Genomic DNA, 20388 nt, shown 5'->3' with positions numbered 1-20388 from the left:
ATGCTACATAGGTTACTAGCAAGCTTAAATGAAGCCTGAACATTTTCAAAAAGGAACATAATTTACCCTACTTATGGTTGTGATCACATTCTTGCTAATGTGAGTGTAATGTAAAGAGGTAGTATTGTTTTCCTTAAACTGTATAAATCCTTGCTCTCCTTCAGGCCAACTCTTAGCCAGCAATGATAGAGTTGGCAAGAAAGCTCTGGAAGGGGCAGGTGAATAGAAATCTTCTCCTTTGTTTTCTCAATGGTAACAGATCTGCACAGCATATTCATTATTTCAGTCTAAGACAGAGTTAACTTGTATGTAATCTGCAACTCTACTATCCATCACACATCATATTTAACGCCTGATCTACTCTCTTCGTCCTTTCTTCTTTGTTCAGCAACACACCTAGCACTGCAAAAGAAACATACTTCCAGGAATATGAGCATAACCTGCTCAGTCCCTAACCAGCAGGATTAATCAAGACTGTTACTACAGAGCTGTTGGCACATGTTAAGGCAATAGAAATACAAACAGTTCTCAGTGAGGTATTAAATCTAAAATTACTGTTTAGTTTAGACCTCTCTACTCCAAAATTTTTGGGTAACAACCACCTCTGTGTGTGTGTGAGTGTGTGTGTCTGTGTGTGTGTATATATATATCGGATATTCTGCCAAGAAACGAATTCATTACTTCCCCTTAGCTTCCTAGGCTTACATTTCTGGATCACTTTTTAGCCTAGCTCAATGTATGTTTAGTGTCTGTACATAACTCATTTACTCTATTATTCTAATAAAATTTTTCTGTGGTAACATCCTACTAAATACTACCTCGAAGAAGCAACAATTAATTCAAACTTTTCAAGGTAGAACACAAGATGCAAAATTTCAACACATTTTTAACACCTTAGATCAGACTATGCTATACCAGTAATAGATCTGAGAATTTCATAGTATAATTTTCATATGGAAAGTAAGATTAATTTTAAAAGATATTACTTTAGAACAAGCAAATAAAACCAACAAAAATAGAAAACTTCATAATTATAATGTGACAGGATGCTCACTGTAGCAAGGAACAAGGATACAAAAATGAGCCAACAGTTTTAGGTACTGCCTATTATTGAACTATTTGTAAAGTGAAAAATGTATATAGATAATTTAAACTGAAGTTCAGACCATGACACTGCAATTTCCAAAGACAAATGACACAGAGCTGCACTGCAACAGTGAAGTACCAAGAAGGAAAGTTTTTTTCTGGGGAAACAAACCCCCAGAGGTCAGCTTTATACCTTTCTACTGTGCCAGCTTTAAAATCATCAAAGTTTGGCAAGGTCTGCTGGCTTGGATATTATATGCAGAGAAGTTATGCCTTTCTTTTTTCCAAAGCATGCTATGTTTCCAGAGGAAGGGGGGGGGGGTGTCTTTATTTCCCCCATAAGAGGCCAGCACTCTCTGTAGCTTTTATATAGACTGTATCATCAACTCATCCATTCTCTCTGCAGGTGTATAAAGAAGTTACACACTTTGATCCCCAAAACTGTATAAAAAAATAGAATATTGGGTGATTAAAAAGTTCAAATACACACTTTGATCCCTAAAACTGCATAAAAAATAGAATATTGGGTGATTAAAAAGTTCAAATCATTATGCTGTAAGTCCTGTAAGCTGTCTGCATTTTACAGTACAAAACTTATGAACCAACAAATTCTGGACTACACACTACCCTTCCTTCTCTTTAAACAGATCGTCCTCTTCATCTATTTTCCATTCTCTCAGACAATGTTTATGTCTATTATTTAGAATAAACACATTCATCAGTTTCCTGAAATTAACAGAAGTACAGCCATCATTGAAGAAAGTGCAAGCTCATGCAAAACAAAATAAAACCAATGAACAGCCCCTCCCCCCAAAATCAAACCAACCAATCAAAAAGAAAATTACTTTTAAAAAAATCATACCTGACATGATCCCAACTGTAAAAATAAGAATCCATTCTCTTTCCCTAAATTATTTGCTTCATGGACACTGAGCTGAAAGCTACTACAAAATAATAACCTGAACATTCAGCTTTCCAGATTGATATTAAATTATTCTTAGCAATACTATTTTATACTAAAACAATGTTTTACAATTTTAAAGAAAGCCTTTAACAACATTAAAACAAGACATTTAGGCATTTGATGGTTAAACAGATTTAAATTTGAAGCATTAACCTAAATATCCTACAGCATTTCTAAGAACTTCACTGAGCTGCCATAATTTCTGTCAGCATATGTAGTACTGAATGACTAGTAAAATACCTGAATTGAAACTATTCCAGTCTAGCAGTTTGTATGATCTTGTGTTACCCATAATTCCGACAAAGGCTGAGTTCAAAACAGCAAATTAGTAGATCAGTTATAGGAGCAGAATAGTGAAAAAAAACTACCAACAAGAACACAATTGACAACACCACTCCACAGGAACTGGAAAGACACAGACAGCAGAGTTAATAAGAGGCTGAAATAGAAAGGGAAAAAAGGAGCATGCTATAGCAATCTAGCACTAGGCGTGATCAAAGTGTACAGTATATAGCAATTATTGTCTTATTGGTAAGTTCTCAACCCACCCCTTCAAATGTTCTTTCCTCTTCTACATTTTCCTGTTGATTCATTTGCCAGTTTATTTGCTTCCTTTGACATTTTACAGACTTATTTGACTCAAATGCTTAATATGATCACCACTGTATCAGAAATTTTTTTTCTACCTCTTCACCTTCCCTCCCATAGCCATGTGCCCACTTTTGTTTTCATTGTTTTGCAATATACTGAGTTCAAAGTATCATGCATCTTACATTCACTTGTCAGGAGCAATCTACAAGTCCCACAAAAACACTGCAAAGAGCCACTTAGTTGTGCAAATATGCATCTCTATCTTCTCCTATTTCTTTCCCTGCTTTCATTCAGTTGGTAAAAATAAAGGAGTGCCTAACGCAAGGAATTAGTTTTTAAAACTTCTGAGCATAATTGATTTTTTTTTTTTCATTTTAAATAAATTTATCACACAGGAAATTTTGCACATAAGTGACCTGTATCAGAAATCTGTTGAAAATAGACGCCTAAGACAACTTTGTGGCAAAGAAAGGGAGGACCCACGTATAAATTATACTTTGACATTTCTCTTAATCTTTTCTCCACTGTGTAAATAAATCCTAAAAATAGGAAAAAAAGAACAATACTATGTACTCATATGCTTTAAAAAAATCCCGTAGTTCTTTTTAAGTCAAATTAAGTCTCAGATTTTATTTCATGTTGTCAGTTTATTGAATCTTTAGATAAGCAACGATCTACCTGCTTGCAGAATTACTTGCCTTGGGCCACAGGAAGAAGAAAGAAAAGGAAAAAAAAAATTTTTTTTAATTGCTTTTAAAGATGCATTTGCACAAACTTTGTTTTATTACTCCTGACTAGTGCATGCAAAACCACTACAGGAGCTATTTTTTACTCTCCTCTGTCTGCATTTTTAAGTATCCTGTTAACTCCAACTTTTTACAGAGTATTCCTTGGCTTGTCTCAGTGAATATAACAACAAAGTCTTCAGAGTCAAAAGTCACTTAATTCTGATGTCAGAACTAGGACATGCAAAATACACATGTTCCAGTACCGGGGTTCCCAGGTAAATATTAAATAAAAGTCTTAAAGGACTGTTCACCATATGTTTTTAAGAACAGAAACAAAGCTGTAAAGGTTTTATCAAAAGAGGTTAAAAACATGTATGGAGCTAAATTGCAGTCATTAGTCCTTAAGGATTTCAAGGAGCTGAAAATTAGAAAACATTCATAGTTAAGATCAAGTATTTCATCTTATTTTTGTTTGAATGGAAAAACTGCATCAAGTTTTAATATTAAAAGTGGTAAAAAATAATTAAACTCTCAATAATTCAAAGACAGGTTTTAGTGCAAAGTTACTGGATTCAAAGTACTTTATTAATTCATTAACTTGTTGAGAAGTTTCTCACTAAAAACATACCCTCTGAATGACTATTATTTTTCAAGCTTAAGTGATTGTCTGAAAAATATTGTTTTTAATATACATTGTTAGAACAGATTTGTACCTATCCAAATAGTGATACGTTATAAAGTTATAAAGATTAGAAGTACGTGATCATTACAACTGGACTTGGGCAAAGAAGTTGTTATTGTGTTAACATACCAGGATTGTGAATGCGATCCAGGAGCTTCACAGACCGTGCACTGACAACACCACCAACATGGACTAGGAAGCCTGGTGGAAAGGTCGTCAAGGTAAAAAATGGAAATTCCTGTTATGATTAAAAACAAACATCAAATGACTGCTTACCGACCACTGCTGACTACCAATAAACATGCAGTGAATTGATAATTTCCCTGAAATACAAGCAAAGCAGCTACATAAGGCCAAACATGTCCTTCAGGCTTACTAAGCACTATGTAACCGTATGTCTTCATATACCCATAGTATAATAAAAGCAGAGATATTATACAATGTAAGAATACTTTTCCCCCATAGAGTTGTATCTCAGCACAATATTAATAAATAATCAAAACTTTACACATTTGTGTTAGCAAAGCCTCTATTGGTCCACTTTTAGGATGGCAGCTAAACAACATAATTCTACTCTCATTAGCTGATACAAAATAAAGGAATATTTTTCTCCATTTTTTAGGTCTTATTGTTACAGCTGACTGCAGTTTGATCCTGAAACACAGGGTAAAACAAACTGTAGTCTTGCAAAAATGATGAATGTCTTATTACAGGAAAACATACCTAAAAAATATTAATGGACTGCTCTGCTAGTGAATATCCATCTTTTAGAATAAAGTGTAAGTCTTTGAAATACAACTGTAAGTTCTTAAGCTAAGGAAATTCACTTCCGATTCATTTGCACAAATTAGTTTTTACCAATTCATAATTGAAATGAAGAATTAATAAGTTTCAGCAACTACTCAGAAATGTAGTTCATACAAGAGGCAAAGTAAGTGGTAACAGTAATTTTTCATGACACACATGATGAAGTAAAACAGTCATATTCAAAGGAGGTGAGCCCAAAACTGGAAGATTTTATTTTCTACAAAGACATTTTATGGTATGCCTAATATACACAATAGCACACTTATGGGGGAAACGCAATAGATTTATGTTCAGCAATTCTAAATGCATAAAGGTAAAAAAAGAAAAATAAAAGAAAAATCATGCAGTCACGGTTTGTATAGTCATGATGATTGGTTAAATGGAAAAAATAAGCACCATAATTTTATATGGGAGAAAGTACAGTATAGATTCCTTTCTCACATACTTGAAGCACTTGCAACAGTACAGTTCAACTGAGCTTCTACCTAAACAGTGTACGTGCTGCAGATTATATGAGGATCACGGTTCTTCCAGCAATACATGGCATGAAAAGCCTTCTTAAACTAAAGCCCAATCTAGATTAAAAATTAGCACTTCAGAATTATTACCACCCTTGTTATTAGAACTCTTGTAACTTTTAAAAGGTCCTACAAACTTCAAGTTTTCTGGATTTTTGTTTGGCTTAGACTTTCAAAATTAAAGAGGCAAACTTTGAAATCAGCAACCATAGTACCAACAACCAGAAGAAGGGGGAAAAAAAAAAAACCAACCCCCAAAACACCAAAACCTGCAGTTGTGCCTTATGATGCAACTAAAAAGCAGGAAGATTTCACCACAGGACTCTGCAAACCTGCTTGACTAATCTCTTTTCAGGAGCACTGATGGATCTCTAGAGAGGGCTAGAGAAAAGATTCCTCCAGAAGGTTCTAACAGATCAGAAACTGCTTTGCAGGTTATCAGAATAGTCAGAAAGCTCTGACTACAACACAGTCCGAACTCCTTTTCTCTCTGTCTTTTATGCCAAAAAATGGAAAAAACCCAGTACATCAACACTTTGTTAGAACCCTCTTTCACTGTGGCTCTGTAGTAGTATCAACTGTTCAGTGATTCACAAGTATACTGAAATTATTCGTCCCCATATAATTCCATGACACTCATTCTGCATACCTTATATTTAAATATATCAACATACATGTTTGCTCTGTCCCCTGAATGTAGTTATCCCACATTAATAACATTAAAAATAATTAGCTTTCCCAGAACTATAGAAATAAAAGTTTACTGCATATGCCACCTACATGAAATTCCATTAAGCCTATACTACATTTATATTCTATACATACATATATATACACTCACATTTATATTGTGCTAAAGCAGTATGTAGTGAACAAAGTGAGCGATATTCTATGCTGTAAAGCATAAGCAAATCCGATGCTTTTTAATCTATATGGAGATTAATGGAGATCATTTTCATAAGGCATACTGCAAGTAATTTCAACATGTTCAGAATTCCAGTTTGCCTGATTCCCTACATTACAAACCAGGAATAAAACTTTGAAGTAATAACATGGTTTTGTCTCAATCAATACACTCAGGCATATCAACACTTGCAAGTCTCTATTATGATACATGCTAAAATTAGACCTATGTCCTATCAGTTAATTTCAGCCACAGACAAATCTTGGTAACTAACTCACTGAACCATTCTGACATGCTCTTATTCCATTAACAATGTCTCATTCATTCTGACGCAGAAGGAATTCCATCACTTTGTATGATGGCTTTTTTTCCCCTTTCTTTCTTTTTTAAGCTCATTTAAAGGTTTGGGGTCTTTTATTATTATATTACTCAAATACAAGTTCCAGCCTCAATGACATGTGGTAATCGGTAATACTTCAAAATTATAAAGCTACACTTATTGCATGGAAAACAGAGATTCCATAAGAACCAGATGCAGTGTTTCCATATTACAAATCTCCTCTATTACTGCAATTTGCAAAGGACTATCTTTACGCCAAGGTGATGCAAGCACAGAGTATTCCCATGTGTGAGAAGACACAATGATCTTAAAGTTTCCAAGCTACAACTGAAGATGGTCAATCATTTTACCAATACTAATTCACTACACCATTTCACAGTCATTGACTGCACAGGCCCTGAAAGAACTGTCACCGGTTTAATCCTTGCAACTACATACAGATTTTATAGTTGGCATTTGTGGAAAGTTTGATAAGATTACAATAAAATCCTCCTAATGTTTAATACAATGTTTACAAATGTTTGCATATATGCATGCATGTATTGCTAGCAGTATTCTTTTTTATTTACAGTTCATACAAAGACACACAAAATAATGAAAAAGCACATGGAACAAGGCTACACACACATATCATTTGGTGTTAGTGTCAGCTGAAGCAGTTCTCAGATTCCCTTCCAGCCATTCACTCATTCCCATCATTGTACCACTCCCTCAGATAATACTTGTAATGCTGAGGTATGTTCATAGAGCTTTTGGGGCTGAACCAGAGTAGGGAACTGGCCCATATTAAAATACTGGTAATTTCCTGGTTGAATTATTTTTATTCTAAGCACATTTACTGTGCCACCTCACAAGGTGGCCAAACAATCGTACAATGTTCCTTCAACTGAACTGAGGGGATGGGCTGGATAGCAACAAGAAGTCACTGGAAAGAAAAGTTGCTTAACTCAGCATTTCAGCCAAAAGAATCACACAGAGAACTGCACTCTAACACAACAGTTATCTAGCAGTGCTCTTCAGAGATGAAGATCAACAGATCTCCATTTTGAAAAGGCAGCAGTAAAGATCTCTCAAGCACTTGCGGAATGCAAACGTGGAGGAATAAAACAGCATTTATCCAAGTTGAGATCAACAGAGATACAAAATACCATGAAGAGCAGCATTTGGCCATTTCTACAAAAACATAGGCTGATTTTTTATGAGTAAAGTAAGCTCAAATTTTCCCACTGATAGAAATATACCATATACATTTATAGATAAAAATATACACAAAGATAGCCGTACTATAGTTACACCTGCTGTCAACAGGCATCCTGTGAATTGTTAAAAATATATTAATGCAAAACAGAACACATATGTGAGTTTTCCTCAGCTGGTGTATTTTCCTGGAAGAAATCAAGTAATATTACCCTTCCAACAAAATCTGTTCTGGTTTGCAATTAGGGTTATTTAAGTGACACATTAAAAACACATTTGATTCAAAAAAAACTTTGGAGACATCCAGTTAAATGAATTGGTTTTAATATGCCTTAGCATTACCATATACCCAAATAAACTGAACTAAGACTCAAAAGAACTTACTATATATCTAATACCTGTGGAAATATATTATACATTTTTAACTTATTGTTTTCCCAAATAAGTGCTACCCTAACTAATCCAGACAGGTAACTAGAGTGCACTATCTATGTGTGCAGTATTAAAACAGACAAAGTGACTTATAAGGGTTATTCATTCTAGTTAGGTAACTGAAAAAAAGGTAACTGCAGCAAAAACACATCCAACATGATATTTTCTGAAAGACAGTATGAACATATTTTTTGTATCAATTAACAGTCCACATGCTTTGCTACATCGTCATCATTAATAACAGATTCAACATGTTTCCATCCCATTTTACAGTATTTTTTTTCCACTAGACAATATACAGGTCTTATCAAAACAATGTGCAAATAATTCAAGCTCTAAAAATACACTAAGTGCTCTTAATTTACATTTTTAATTGTTTTTAAAAAGCTTCCTAAGGAAATAACAGATCAGCCATGAAATGTCTGAAATGCTAGCAGAAACAAAGGTAAACAGAGAAAAGGCTCTTTTTAAAGCATTTTTTTTTCAAACTAAAACATTAAAAGCAAAAAGCCACGGATTTGTATTTAAAGAGAAATTAAAATTTTAACTGAAATGTATCAACATGCAAAACACTAACTAAGCAAAAGTATGCCGATCTGATAAATGCTCTTAAAAAAACCAAAACCCAAAACAAATTTAAAAAAAATCCTGCATAAACAAGATTACAAAGAAATCTGCAAAGCCTCACAAAAAGAAAATCAAAATATTTCAAATAATTGTTTAGAAATCCTCAATACAAGAAAAAAGGGCTACAAAGAGAGTCACACAACATTTTGGAACATACCCGCCTTCTACAGAACCTATGAGGCGATCCTCCCTTAGCAATGGATAACACAAAAAATGAGAAGAGAATCATCCACTTACTCAAAATAGTAGCTATTCACTTATATTTCACAGATGTAGCTGATTTTGTTTTCAACAAACGTATACGGTTCTATGTAAGTAGTTCAAGTAGTCAGAAATTGTAATTAAACTAGAATGTATTTCTGAATAGGAAAACATTCACATTTCTTCTTTCAAGACACCTCACTAATAACATTTTGTCAAAAGTAGTATATAATCTATAAAAAAAAAAAGTTGTGAGGACTCATTCCAAAATTCAAACAAAGAATTAAAAACACTGTTTTTATTATACAGTCTATTCAGCATAATAACAAATGGCATTTTTAGTCCCATAGAGGCTCTTCAAAAACCAGTAAACCTATAAAGCCCTTCTATTGCTTGGGAAGTGGTTTAGGTTTAAGTTACCGTTTTTAAAGGCTACATGCACACCATTTCATGTACTAGAACGAAGGCTAAATTATGCATCAAATATATTTTTTAAAACTGAAAGTTTTCGCAATTATAAATGAGATTTTCACCTTGTTTAAAGCTACTCCAATGTTTCTGAATCTGGCTTCTGTAAAAACTGAACTAAATACATGATGGTAAAGTATTAAACTTATACATGCATCAGTAACTTACAGAGACTAAATAGCAGTAATTTTTGCTGTAACTGTTTCTTTTAACACCGTTAATCACTTGGGTGCTGTGCACATTACAGTTATTTCCTCCACTCTTTTCTTAATGCTTTAGTAATATATTAAAATTTAAATAATTTGTGCATAAAAGGGCTATTAAATGTTCAACATTTCCAGTAAGTTTTCAAACCTAAAAATTACACATATTTTTAAACAGAAAGTAACAGGAAACAGTTAACTTACTACAAGCTAAATTTTCACTTTAGTAGATCAGAAGTATAAGTATAAAATGCCTTACCCTTTGTTCCAGAGCTGACTGAGTCTGTTGTCTTAAAAGAGTTTTAAACGGCCCCCCTTCTTTTCCAGCACTCCCACTGCCCATTCCTGAAGAGTATCAGTAGAAATGACATTCAAAGAAACATATATTATAACTTGTAATCAAAATTTGATTTAAAAATATATAAAATAGTCAATGAAAACAGTCAAATTATCCCCATAATTTTCAGAAAAAAATGCTGAGCATCACAGTTTAATTTGGGTTGGTGGGGTGGTGGTTTTTGGGTTTGTTTATCACATGACTAGCAGTGGTTCTTTCAGCATTTGGACAAAAACCTCCTGATCTAAGATTTTTGTCTGCTGTCAACCTGAATTAAAAAAGACTGCAAAATACAAAGACTTTAAGACCTGGGCTTGCAATTCTTTCCTATGACATAAAACTTCCCTTTTTTCCTTGTTACTATTGGGAGTTTTGTCTATGATTTCAATATAGATCTACCTTCTCTGCTTTTCACAGAAAGGTTCTACATAATCAGATTTTCAGCCCTTATCAAAAAGGGCTCCAAAGTCACCTTTAATCCCACACTGTTTAACGATGCCTCTCTGCCAGATTACTCCATAGCCAAATCTCTCTCTCTACTATCATTATCAGTTAAAAACAAAACCAAAAAACCCCAAAACAAAACAAAAACAAAAAAAACCCCAAAATCCCATAAACCTGGCTTTCTGGGAGTTTCAGAGTAACTAAATCACCTTTCCTAACCACTGGGAGGAGACTGTACACATAATTACAGCAGTAGCTATATAACGCATGATTGGGACCAAAAAGAATATTGCAAAGGCAATGTACACCCTTTGATTTGAAATATAAACTCTGAAAAAAATTAACAGTTCTTTTTATTTTCTTTAATATCTATGCAATGAAATATTCACTCATCTGATTCATTCAGATAAAGACTACTGCTCAGCATTTAATACTAGCACACTTATTCGATTACTACATTTGCACACACATAACCTGCAGATTATCTGTAAATGAAAATAAGAAATAACTCCAAATTTGCATAATATGGGCAATTCTCTCTTTCCTTCTTTCATATATTTTACTCCCACCCCTACCCCCCCCAATACAGGTGCTTTTCTGAAGAGATGGAAAGTTTATTAGATACACAAATATCTTTGCTATTGAATTATCTCTTATCAAGGAACTGTACTCTTAACTGAGCATGTCGAGATGCAGGTTATATGTATGACAGTAAGTTATTTGCAAATCACAAAAGTAATCACAAAAGTAAAAAATAAACACATACCAAGATTGTGTTTTTCCTAAAGTAAACACAATGCTGGTGAATCAGATTTTCTTGGTAATATTTCATGCCTAAAAACATACTGTCATTGGTGTTTCTTGTATCTAAAAACCATCAGTGCTAACTTGACAAAGCAAAAATAAACACCTAAGTTGTATAGGAAAGCACAGGATAAAGAACAAAAAGAAGTGTCAGGAGCAGGATGAAATACAAATACCACAGTGCAAACGGTTATGAATGAAGCCAATATTTTCTTGAATTAACATAACAATTCCTTGCTAGTTTCCTTTTTCTTCTGATCAAGCATCTAATAAACATGAATTAGATTGTATATATATATCAAAGTGCAGTTATTTGTTTTAACCAAAGACTGGGAGATCTGGAAATAATACCGGACTTAATAATGTATGTTAATTCATTCCTAACATTTCCAAAAATTACTAGGCTATCATTACCATATAATTATATATAAAAATACTATAATTTCTAACAAATATTTTTAGCTGTTCTTGGATAAGGAAACAAAAAGATTAGTATCTGTATAGTCCCATTAAACAAGATTAAATTGCTTTTACTATTTGGCATTGATTCTAAACATCACTGTCAAGGGACTATACGATATTAAATACAGACAAACAGAGCATAAATACTGGACGTGAAACAAACTCCAAAAATACAAACTAATCCAAATAGTTTCTATAGAAAAAAGCAGTAATATCAATTATTTAACTTAAATCTGTGAAAATAATGCATGTCAGTGAAATGGAAAAGGAGGCAGTACAAATAAAGTTTGTAAGGGCTTTGTTTAAAAGATTGAAAAGCAAAGTTGCTAGCCATCTGATAGCCATTATTTCATTAAATTATGAATTAATTAATGAGCAAGTGCTTGTTCCATGCAAAATACAGGAACAACAAAGCAAAGGGAATAAGGGGGATTTAAAAAAAAAAAAGTAAATTATTTTAGTCCAATTACCAAAGGAAATTTTGCGAGGGAAAAGGAGAAAGTTGTGTAGCATAAACTACATATGTTTCAAATCCCCTAAGAAGTTCTGAAGCTGTTTCAAGCTTCTGGGGCAGAGGTGAGAGATGGTATGAATAGTCATGTAGCCAGCAGTTTTCAGAGGCTAATTGAACAAAAACACAGGGTTATAGAAGGCTGTGTGTTAAATGCCCCCATATAAAATAACAACAACATTTTCTTAAAAGTTTGTTTAAAAGGCCATAATAGATTGATCCTACCAGAAGCAGCCAGAAGCAGCTCTTCAGTGAAAGAAACACATTTCCTCAGAACAACTGGGCTGACATGGCTAGAGTGTAGAGGGTTAAGGCTAGACCCCGAGAGGAGGAGACAGGACTTTTTAAGATGTGGGGAATCACAAGAGAGTGTAGGGGAGCTGGGAAACAGGAAAATCCTAGGTCCCTGTGGGGAAGGTGCTGTGGAGGAAAGTAATAGAGACAAAGAGATGTAGATTCAGAAGATGACTAAAGAAACAGACGGAAGAAATCAAAATGAAGCAATTTTTCTCTCCAAATGAACCAGCACTTATTGCTAAATTATTTCTCAACATACAAAGAAATGGTATGACAATACAGCTCCACAATGTGAATGAGAAGCATGTTCTCATAAATCATGACCTGATTAACTGTATTTTGAAATTAGTTTTTTTAAAAGCCATGGTAATCTAACATTTATTTTAAATTTTATTCAAAATTTGATAACAAATACTATGGAGTAAAGGCTAAACAACACAGTCTTCTCACACACTTAATCTGAATACTTCCATTATTTAGGTATAAAAAAGTTATTTTACAGAAAAATTATGGATTTGTTTTATTATTTTTAGAGTCATAAATCTTGTAGAATTCTAAGTTCCCACACAGGAGTTCCCACCTTCTCAATTTCCTCCAAACATATACTATGTCACATCAAAATGTATTACCTAATTAAAATGTCATGCTTTTTGTCAGCCTGATATTCTGTTAGTTTGCAGTGGCATAAGATATATCACTATTCACAGAAGAAGTCTAACTTCAAACCAAAACAAGCTTTCTCAGCACAGAATAATTTCCCCTCGTATTCAGACCAGATATAGACCATAATGGATAACACAATCACAACTGTATTTTATAAAAGACATCAAGGTAATATTCCTCTGATTTGGAGCTACTGAAAACTAGATGTTTAAGCAGATCCAAGTTTCAATCTCCTCTATTTAGTTACTCATATTGTGAAATTGTGGTATCTGCACTCTTTTTCCAGGTTAGTCTCCACCTCAAACATGTGAACACACTAGCTACCTGACTGAGAAATAAAGAGGAATATAATGTACTGCAGAAACATCAGAAAATACTCATTTTTCACATTAGCCAATCTGAGTAATGGGTATCTCAAATCTGATAATGTTTAATATGTCACGAGATGTTTGCGTTTTTTTTTTTAAACACTAACATCACCAACTTTAACACTGAAATATTCCAACTTAATAACAGTCTTAGGAAATGAAAACAGAGGTCTAAACCTATACAGTGAATTGTTGAAAACAACATACTGAATTTAGTATGTTATGGAAGTATCTTCTGCACATCATCTAATTTTTGGTAAAAGGTAAAACAAACAACTCAAGAGATACTGTCCTTTTAAGCTATTAAGATTCAAAATCTAGTATATAACACCAAGATACAGAATTTTTAAATGCAACCAGAAAATACTCCTAAGACAAGTTTCAGTAGCAGAGTTAAAAGTTGCTAAAAAGACAGTGCTAGTAAGCAAAAGTATGCCCACTGTTAGCTTTAATACTAAAAAGATAGCTAAAAGATATCTTTATATACTTGAAAAAACCCTAAAAATAAGAAGTACCAATTACACAATCTGTTTCAGTTCTGAATGAACTGACTAAAGACAAGAGGGCCATCCACCTACATAACACTGCCTGGAATGATATAAGGTTGCTGCTTTATAAACTTGACAAATTCACAGTGAGTTACCACCTTCATAAATTCAGAACATTTACATGTTGATGACATTTACAAAGATGACGATCTACATTACATTTAAGTCCTTTAGACAACATGATCATTACCATGGAAAATCTGATCAAAAGAAACAGGTTTTCAAATATTCAGTAAACCAAACACATGACCTTGTGGTTCTCCTATGTAATAAGCATCCAGTTATATTTGTAGGTCCTTTAAACAAGCGACCACCATAGGTTATCCACAAAACAGTCATCATTTACACAAAAAGACCAAAAAAACCACAAAGTTTGCTTTTGTTTGTTTGTTTTTTTAAAAACAGGACAGAGAAGATAGTACTTAGCTTCCTACTTGGGAATATTTTTTAACACCTATCTGGGGAATAAACAGGGTATAATATTTAATATAACCACATTTGAAAGCAACATTTAATTTATCTGCTTGGAAAAATTCTTGAAAGGGGTGTTATCAAGTAAAGCTGAATCAACTATTTTAATATGCTTAAAAATTGTCTAGATTAGATGGAGACAAGAATGTTCTGAGCTTCAAATACCACAATTTAAAACACCATTTAAAAAGCAACCAAACTTTTATAAACAATTCTGCAAAATATTTTGCCCTACGGTAGCAAAACTCAGGGCACTGGTCACATAATGGAGAATAAACAGACGATAATTCTTCAAGTTGTGCTGACATTATTATTGAAATTATTCTAACCACAGACTAAAAAATTAGGAGGGAGGAAACAAGTTGAAGAAATTATGATAGACCAATGGAGAAAGAAAAATGCTTTTTGAAGACGGCTGGCGTATAATTTAAGTTACTTACAAAAAGTATACTGTGTATGGAAAGCCATTTCCATATACCAAGGAGAATAAAAAGACAGCAGCTGCTACACTAGTATCGCCATTTGCAAAAAGGAGTTAAAAATCACAGAGAAATGTATACAATAAACTTATAGCACTACACATTAGGCTTGAAGACTACATAGTTTTAGTAACACTGTCCTTAACATACTGTAGTGAGAAATGTACTCCCATGATTTGTAATATGAAATGGAGGAAATAAGAAAAAGGCAAGTACTTAGGACTCCCTTAATGCTCTGAGATGTTTTATTTCGACTTGAATACAGTTGTGTTACAAATGTCACTTTAATGTTATCCAGAATACTGGAAATACCGGAAGGATTTAGATTTTCGCCCTACAGAAATCCTTTCAAGCTTGAAGTGTGCTATCTGAAGTCTCCAATTTCCACATCATTTTGATAACTTAAATGCCAAAAAGCAAAAAGGGATTGAATGAAAATACAAAAAGAGAAACACAAATTAAACAAAAAGTGGGTGGAAGCGCCTTACCAGTTTTGGGTGTCAAACTCAAATCTGTGTCAGAAGAAGAGGACTGTCGACTGTAGGACTTGGAAGGTGAAAAGGAATAGGTTTGGTTTTTCAGAGGGGTGGAGGGTCCTGATGAATGAGTATTGGGATTGGGATCTTCATTGAAGGGAATCCTGCCAGAAGAAGGTGGAAACATATTCAGTAATCCTGTGCCAAAGGACCTGGCTGACAGCAGCATGATCCAAACACCAGGATGGGATTGGGGCAGGGCCAGCAGCTATTCCTTAGGTGCGAGACTGGGGATGAGGCCAGAGGCAAAGAAATGCTGTTTTACCCATTCAGCATTCTACAGATAGATGCTGATAATCTACAATGAAACAATTAAGCCAAATGAAAGGCATGAGATGTGACAAAAAAATTATATATATGCAAAAGAAAAAATTGAAAACAGTTTATGGCTTAAAAATCTGGTCAAATACACAATGCTTTGAGTTAGTTTAATAAAGAAAAAATGATTTCAAATTATATTTGTGTTTATACATATTCATACATTTATGTATATACACACATATGCATTTTAAGGGAAAAAAAATATGTTTCCTTATCCTATAGCATCAGCAGCATGCCACAGCTAAAAACAGAGCAAAGAGGAGAATCTTTATGGGAACAACTATATTGACAAACAGTTCACTTATGCACAGATTGACTTACCTGCTCTCCAAAACCATCTCTTCCACAATTGCACATACCCTTCCTATAACCATTTTAAAACCTAAATACCGTATCTGAATTACGCTTGAAAGCAGTTATGAACTCCAATCAAAACGTTATTTCCTCCAATGACTGCAAAATAGCAAATGTTTCTCAGATACATCAACTTATTTTTACTTAATTTCTTAGGAAGTAAGCATGTTAAAAAGGAATGAAGAGTGTGGCTTTGTGGAAGAGACTCTGATGCATTTTCAAGAAACTATTGCCTTTGTTTCAGCAGCTGCACACAGAGTAGTTCTTCACTGACAATGGAAGGTGTCTCCATGAGAAAATGAGGGAGAAAAGATGGGTGGTACCTGCCTACACTGCCTGCCTGCCTGCACTTTGCGACCACTGTGCCTGTGGCCTGCCTCTCCCCAGCTCTTGAGTCTGAGCAGTCTCGTACCAGTGTAGATGAGAGTGGGAACAGACACAGAGAAGTTCTGAGTAAGTCGTGAGCCAGTAGCAGTGTGAATTGGGCTGTTGTGAGTCGAGCGGCATCCATGGCTTGGCGGATGAACCAGCGGAGACCTGAGAGAATTTGCAGCCAAGGTGGAAGAAAAGAAAACAATACATACAAACAGGTTGCAAAGTTATGTTATAAATTATTTCAGGGAAGTTTAGCTAGAGGAGATCTCTTACTTTAAGCAGACTCTAAGAATTTTAATTCCTAGCATGCAAGAGTCCAGATGAAATAAAAAGAGAAAGGAACAGCTTAAGCACTAGCTTGTGAATGTGTAATTGATTCTTTGGCAACAGGACATCAAGTTAGTAAAGCCAATAATAAGAAGTATTAGTTGATTGTGCTGCCTTTGAGAAACATGCCCATTTTCTGGACTGATGGGACAATGATTCTGACAATATCCACCACCAAGCTAAACATGGATTATTTGGGGAGTGGAATTTCCACATTTTGCTCCAGAGTGAAAGCTACCGATTTATGAATGCTTTTTAAGTTGGTAGTTACCAGGTCCACCTTTTTTTTTTTTTTTTTAATCATCACTGTTATTTTATGCTGCAGTGTATCCAGAAGCTCTTTTGATGGCAAATTTTAAAAATCAAGACAAATTAAACAAGCTATGATCTGAAATAGAAACCAGCAATTTTGAGAAGTCAGATCATACTGATGCCTGCACGACAAAAATGCCTAACTACTATTGTAATGTCACAACAGTTCCAAGTTAATGAAAATAGCTAATTCAAATAATACCTCTGGAAACATAGCATTAGTAGTATACTTTTTGGTGCTGTTTTTTCCTTCCAGAAACTGGATTGCTCTACCAAACAGAAAATAACTAATTTATCCATTTATCCAAGTAGTAAAAATTTGAAGAAGACTGCAAGTATTTTTCCATTAATTTGTAGAGACATTAAAGATTGCATTCAAATTGTGCTTGGTGCTGCAGTAGATATAACAAAGATCAAGAAATTCTACCTCTCATCATAAAAAGTTTTCTCTGCAAGTAGTCTGTAACCCTACCTGTTTTGCAATAGCGCTACTTCTTTTGCAACAGTAAAAAGCAAAGCACACAAGAAAAGACAAGACTACTTCAGGGTCATTCTCTAAATCACTGACGGAACTGCCTGAATTCAAAATTTGTCTTTTCTTATATGCTCAGCATAAACACTGTCTAAATTCAAAATTTATCTTTTCTTATATGCTCAGAATAAACACTCAAACCTGATTTTACTGAACTTGGAAAATCTTGAACAGAAGGTATATCATAAGAAGACCTCACAAAAACGTTTATTGTACAAACACAGAGTCAGGGCAGAACTAATTATTAGTTAGGAAACTGGCGGATCACAACCCAAGGATACATAATACCGTTGCTATATAAATGCAAAAAAGTCATATTAAGGTTTACCACTCCAGCTTCTAAAGAAAGAACATAAGTAATCCAACCTAAAACATTTCAAAATTGTGGAAAATTGAGTTGCAGACAAATAAAGCTACAAAACAAAAACAAATTCTGGGGAAAAAAAAGAAATCACACTGGTTATGTAAAACTGAATGAGTATGAAAAGAAGAGAGATGAAACTTGTTTCCCTACAAATTATTAATTCATACTTACTCCTTCATTTCTTTGGATGGGGAGTTACATGCAGGTAAAAATGCTGATGTGTTACTTAATTTATCCAACGTGCAGGCTGTTCCTATAGCTCGTACTACTAGTCCAGACTCTCCCTCCAAATCAAAACACTGCAAATAACCAACAACAGCATTTCCTCTCATTTCAAGCACCTTCAAGCCAATCTTCCTTTGCAATTCACCTACAAAACAAAAGGTAAAGAGCTCATAATTGCAGTGAACTTCTCCTATTTTCTTTGGTGGTCTTTGGCCTCTGCTTTTGGAGTCTCCAAGTCAGTAAAACAGGCAATAGATCCAATCTTACATAATTACACCAAGCAGCTCATCAGAATCTCTACCTCCTATAACATAGTGTGATGTTCATGATTTACATAGCTTTTTCCTTTTTCCTCCAAATATACTCTGATTACAACATGTTATTTCAGAAATGTTTTTATCTGTTTTTTATTTTCATTAGTTTTTCCCTTTTTTACTTAGAGAAAGCAATGGGCAAGATGTGTGCTGGAACACACACAAGTTTCTAAATACTCCATACAGTTCAGAACAATGCAACATCTTTGAAAACCACGTGGATAGGCATTTTCTTTTTTTGTTTTTACAAACTTATTTAAAAATATTTCAACCTAAATCATACTTTTTGCTCTTCTTAAATTAATAGTGTTCAATATGCAGCCTCATCTACAAAATGTAACACCAAATAAACAAAACACAATACCAAATATGCTACTCACTGCAAACAAAAGACTGCCACTTCTCCTCTATTAGCTGCACTCAAAGACTTAAAGACTGCAACCATAAGACAATGGTCTGCCATAGATGCTTACTTAGCAGCATGTTTTTAAAAAAAGTTCATTGATCCATGTAGCTAGCCTTGGTAATACTAGGTGCAAAATATCATCTCTCTTTTGATGAAAATAGAAGATTTCCATTTTGGAAACAGATTTTCAGTTTGGAAAGATTTGGAAAAGATTTCCAGTTTGTTAACAGAATTCCTCTGTTAACAAACTGAAAAAGCCTCACAGTCACAGATGATAGCCTTACAGTCCCAATGTCAATGATGGTAAGAAATCAAGTGGAATGAAATGATCACTACTGCTTTCTAGCAGCTTGGTTTTAACATGACCAGAAAAGGTTTCTGTTGTAAACTTCTTAACAGAGGCTGAAATTATGCATGTACTGGTCTTGAAAAAAAATCTCTAAGACTGAGATAGAGTATGAAAGTTTCTAGCTGAGTGAAAACTACTATGGATTCCGTTCAAGCCAAGGTTGAGACTGAATTCTTTTTTCACATATACAACACATAATATGACAGAGAACTATGAAACAGCCTGGGTCATTCTCAGAAGTTACAGATTTCTTCAGGATTCTTTAGGTGTGGCCACCAGTAACAATTATTGCAATGTGAAGCATTATATTACATGATGTGAAACAGTATTGCTATGAGGTCCTTTGGGTTTTTTCCTCTTAACCACTGCCATGAATAAAAATATTAATAAAATCTAGCAGAATACTTCCACGTGTGCTACTTTATCCACTTTCACCATTTATGCAATGGAAGAGATACGCAAATGTTAATCACGTAAACTGACATACCAGGGGAGCTATATTAAAAACCTCATAAAAAGTGAATTAATGTCAGTTACGACAATATTGTTTTTTCACAGTTTTCCTCAAAACATGCTGGCTCTCCTAGTGAGGATTCTGAGTAACATCTCCATGATCTTTTATGTTGTCCCACTTCCTAAAGATTTCCATACATGCTTGCAAAACCCAACTCACTTTTTCTTTTAGTATCTTCCTTAAAACACAGCTGCATCTAAAAGAAACCTGACAACATTAAGAGCCAATTAGAGAACTGAAACCACTGCCTATCATTCTAGTGGCTATTTTTCATCATTTCTTTGTATTCATTACACCTTCAATATTGTCCACCTCTCTCAATTGGTT

The 20388-nt window shown here is 34.1% G+C and overlaps 1 protein-coding gene across 14 annotated transcripts in view; it reads right to left on the bottom strand.

The window, feature by feature from the left end:
- Positions 1-20388, bottom strand: part of C2CD5 (C2 calcium dependent domain containing 5) — a 69187-nt gene that overhangs the window by 38469 nt on the left and 10330 nt on the right. For 13 of the 14 annotated variants that reach the window (XR_012776324.1, XR_012776325.1, XR_012776326.1 and 10 more), the window contains exons 6-9: positions 18425-18623; positions 15621-15772; positions 10008-10093; positions 4181-4289 (exon numbers count right to left, since the gene is read on the bottom strand). Coding sequence is in view for 11 of the 14 variants with exons in the window: in XM_075506390.1 (XP_075362505.1) it covers positions 4181-4289; positions 10008-10093; positions 15621-15772; positions 18425-18623 (546 nt within the window). In the remaining 3 variants the exon portion in view is untranslated. Of the gene's footprint in view, positions 1-4180; positions 4290-10007; positions 10094-12531; positions 12727-15620; positions 15773-18424; positions 18624-20388 lie in introns of all 14 variants that reach the window. The other variant, XM_075506484.1, reaches the window with a different exon arrangement.

Source organism: Mycteria americana, chromosome 1 (genome assembly GCF_035582795.1).
Source record: "Mycteria americana isolate JAX WOST 10 ecotype Jacksonville Zoo and Gardens chromosome 1, USCA_MyAme_1.0, whole genome shotgun sequence".
In the NCBI taxonomy this organism is placed as follows: domain Eukaryota; kingdom Metazoa; phylum Chordata; class Aves; order Ciconiiformes; family Ciconiidae; genus Mycteria; species Mycteria americana.
Note: the sequence above shows the minus strand (reverse complement) of the source record. Positions and strands in the feature narration are given on the sequence as shown.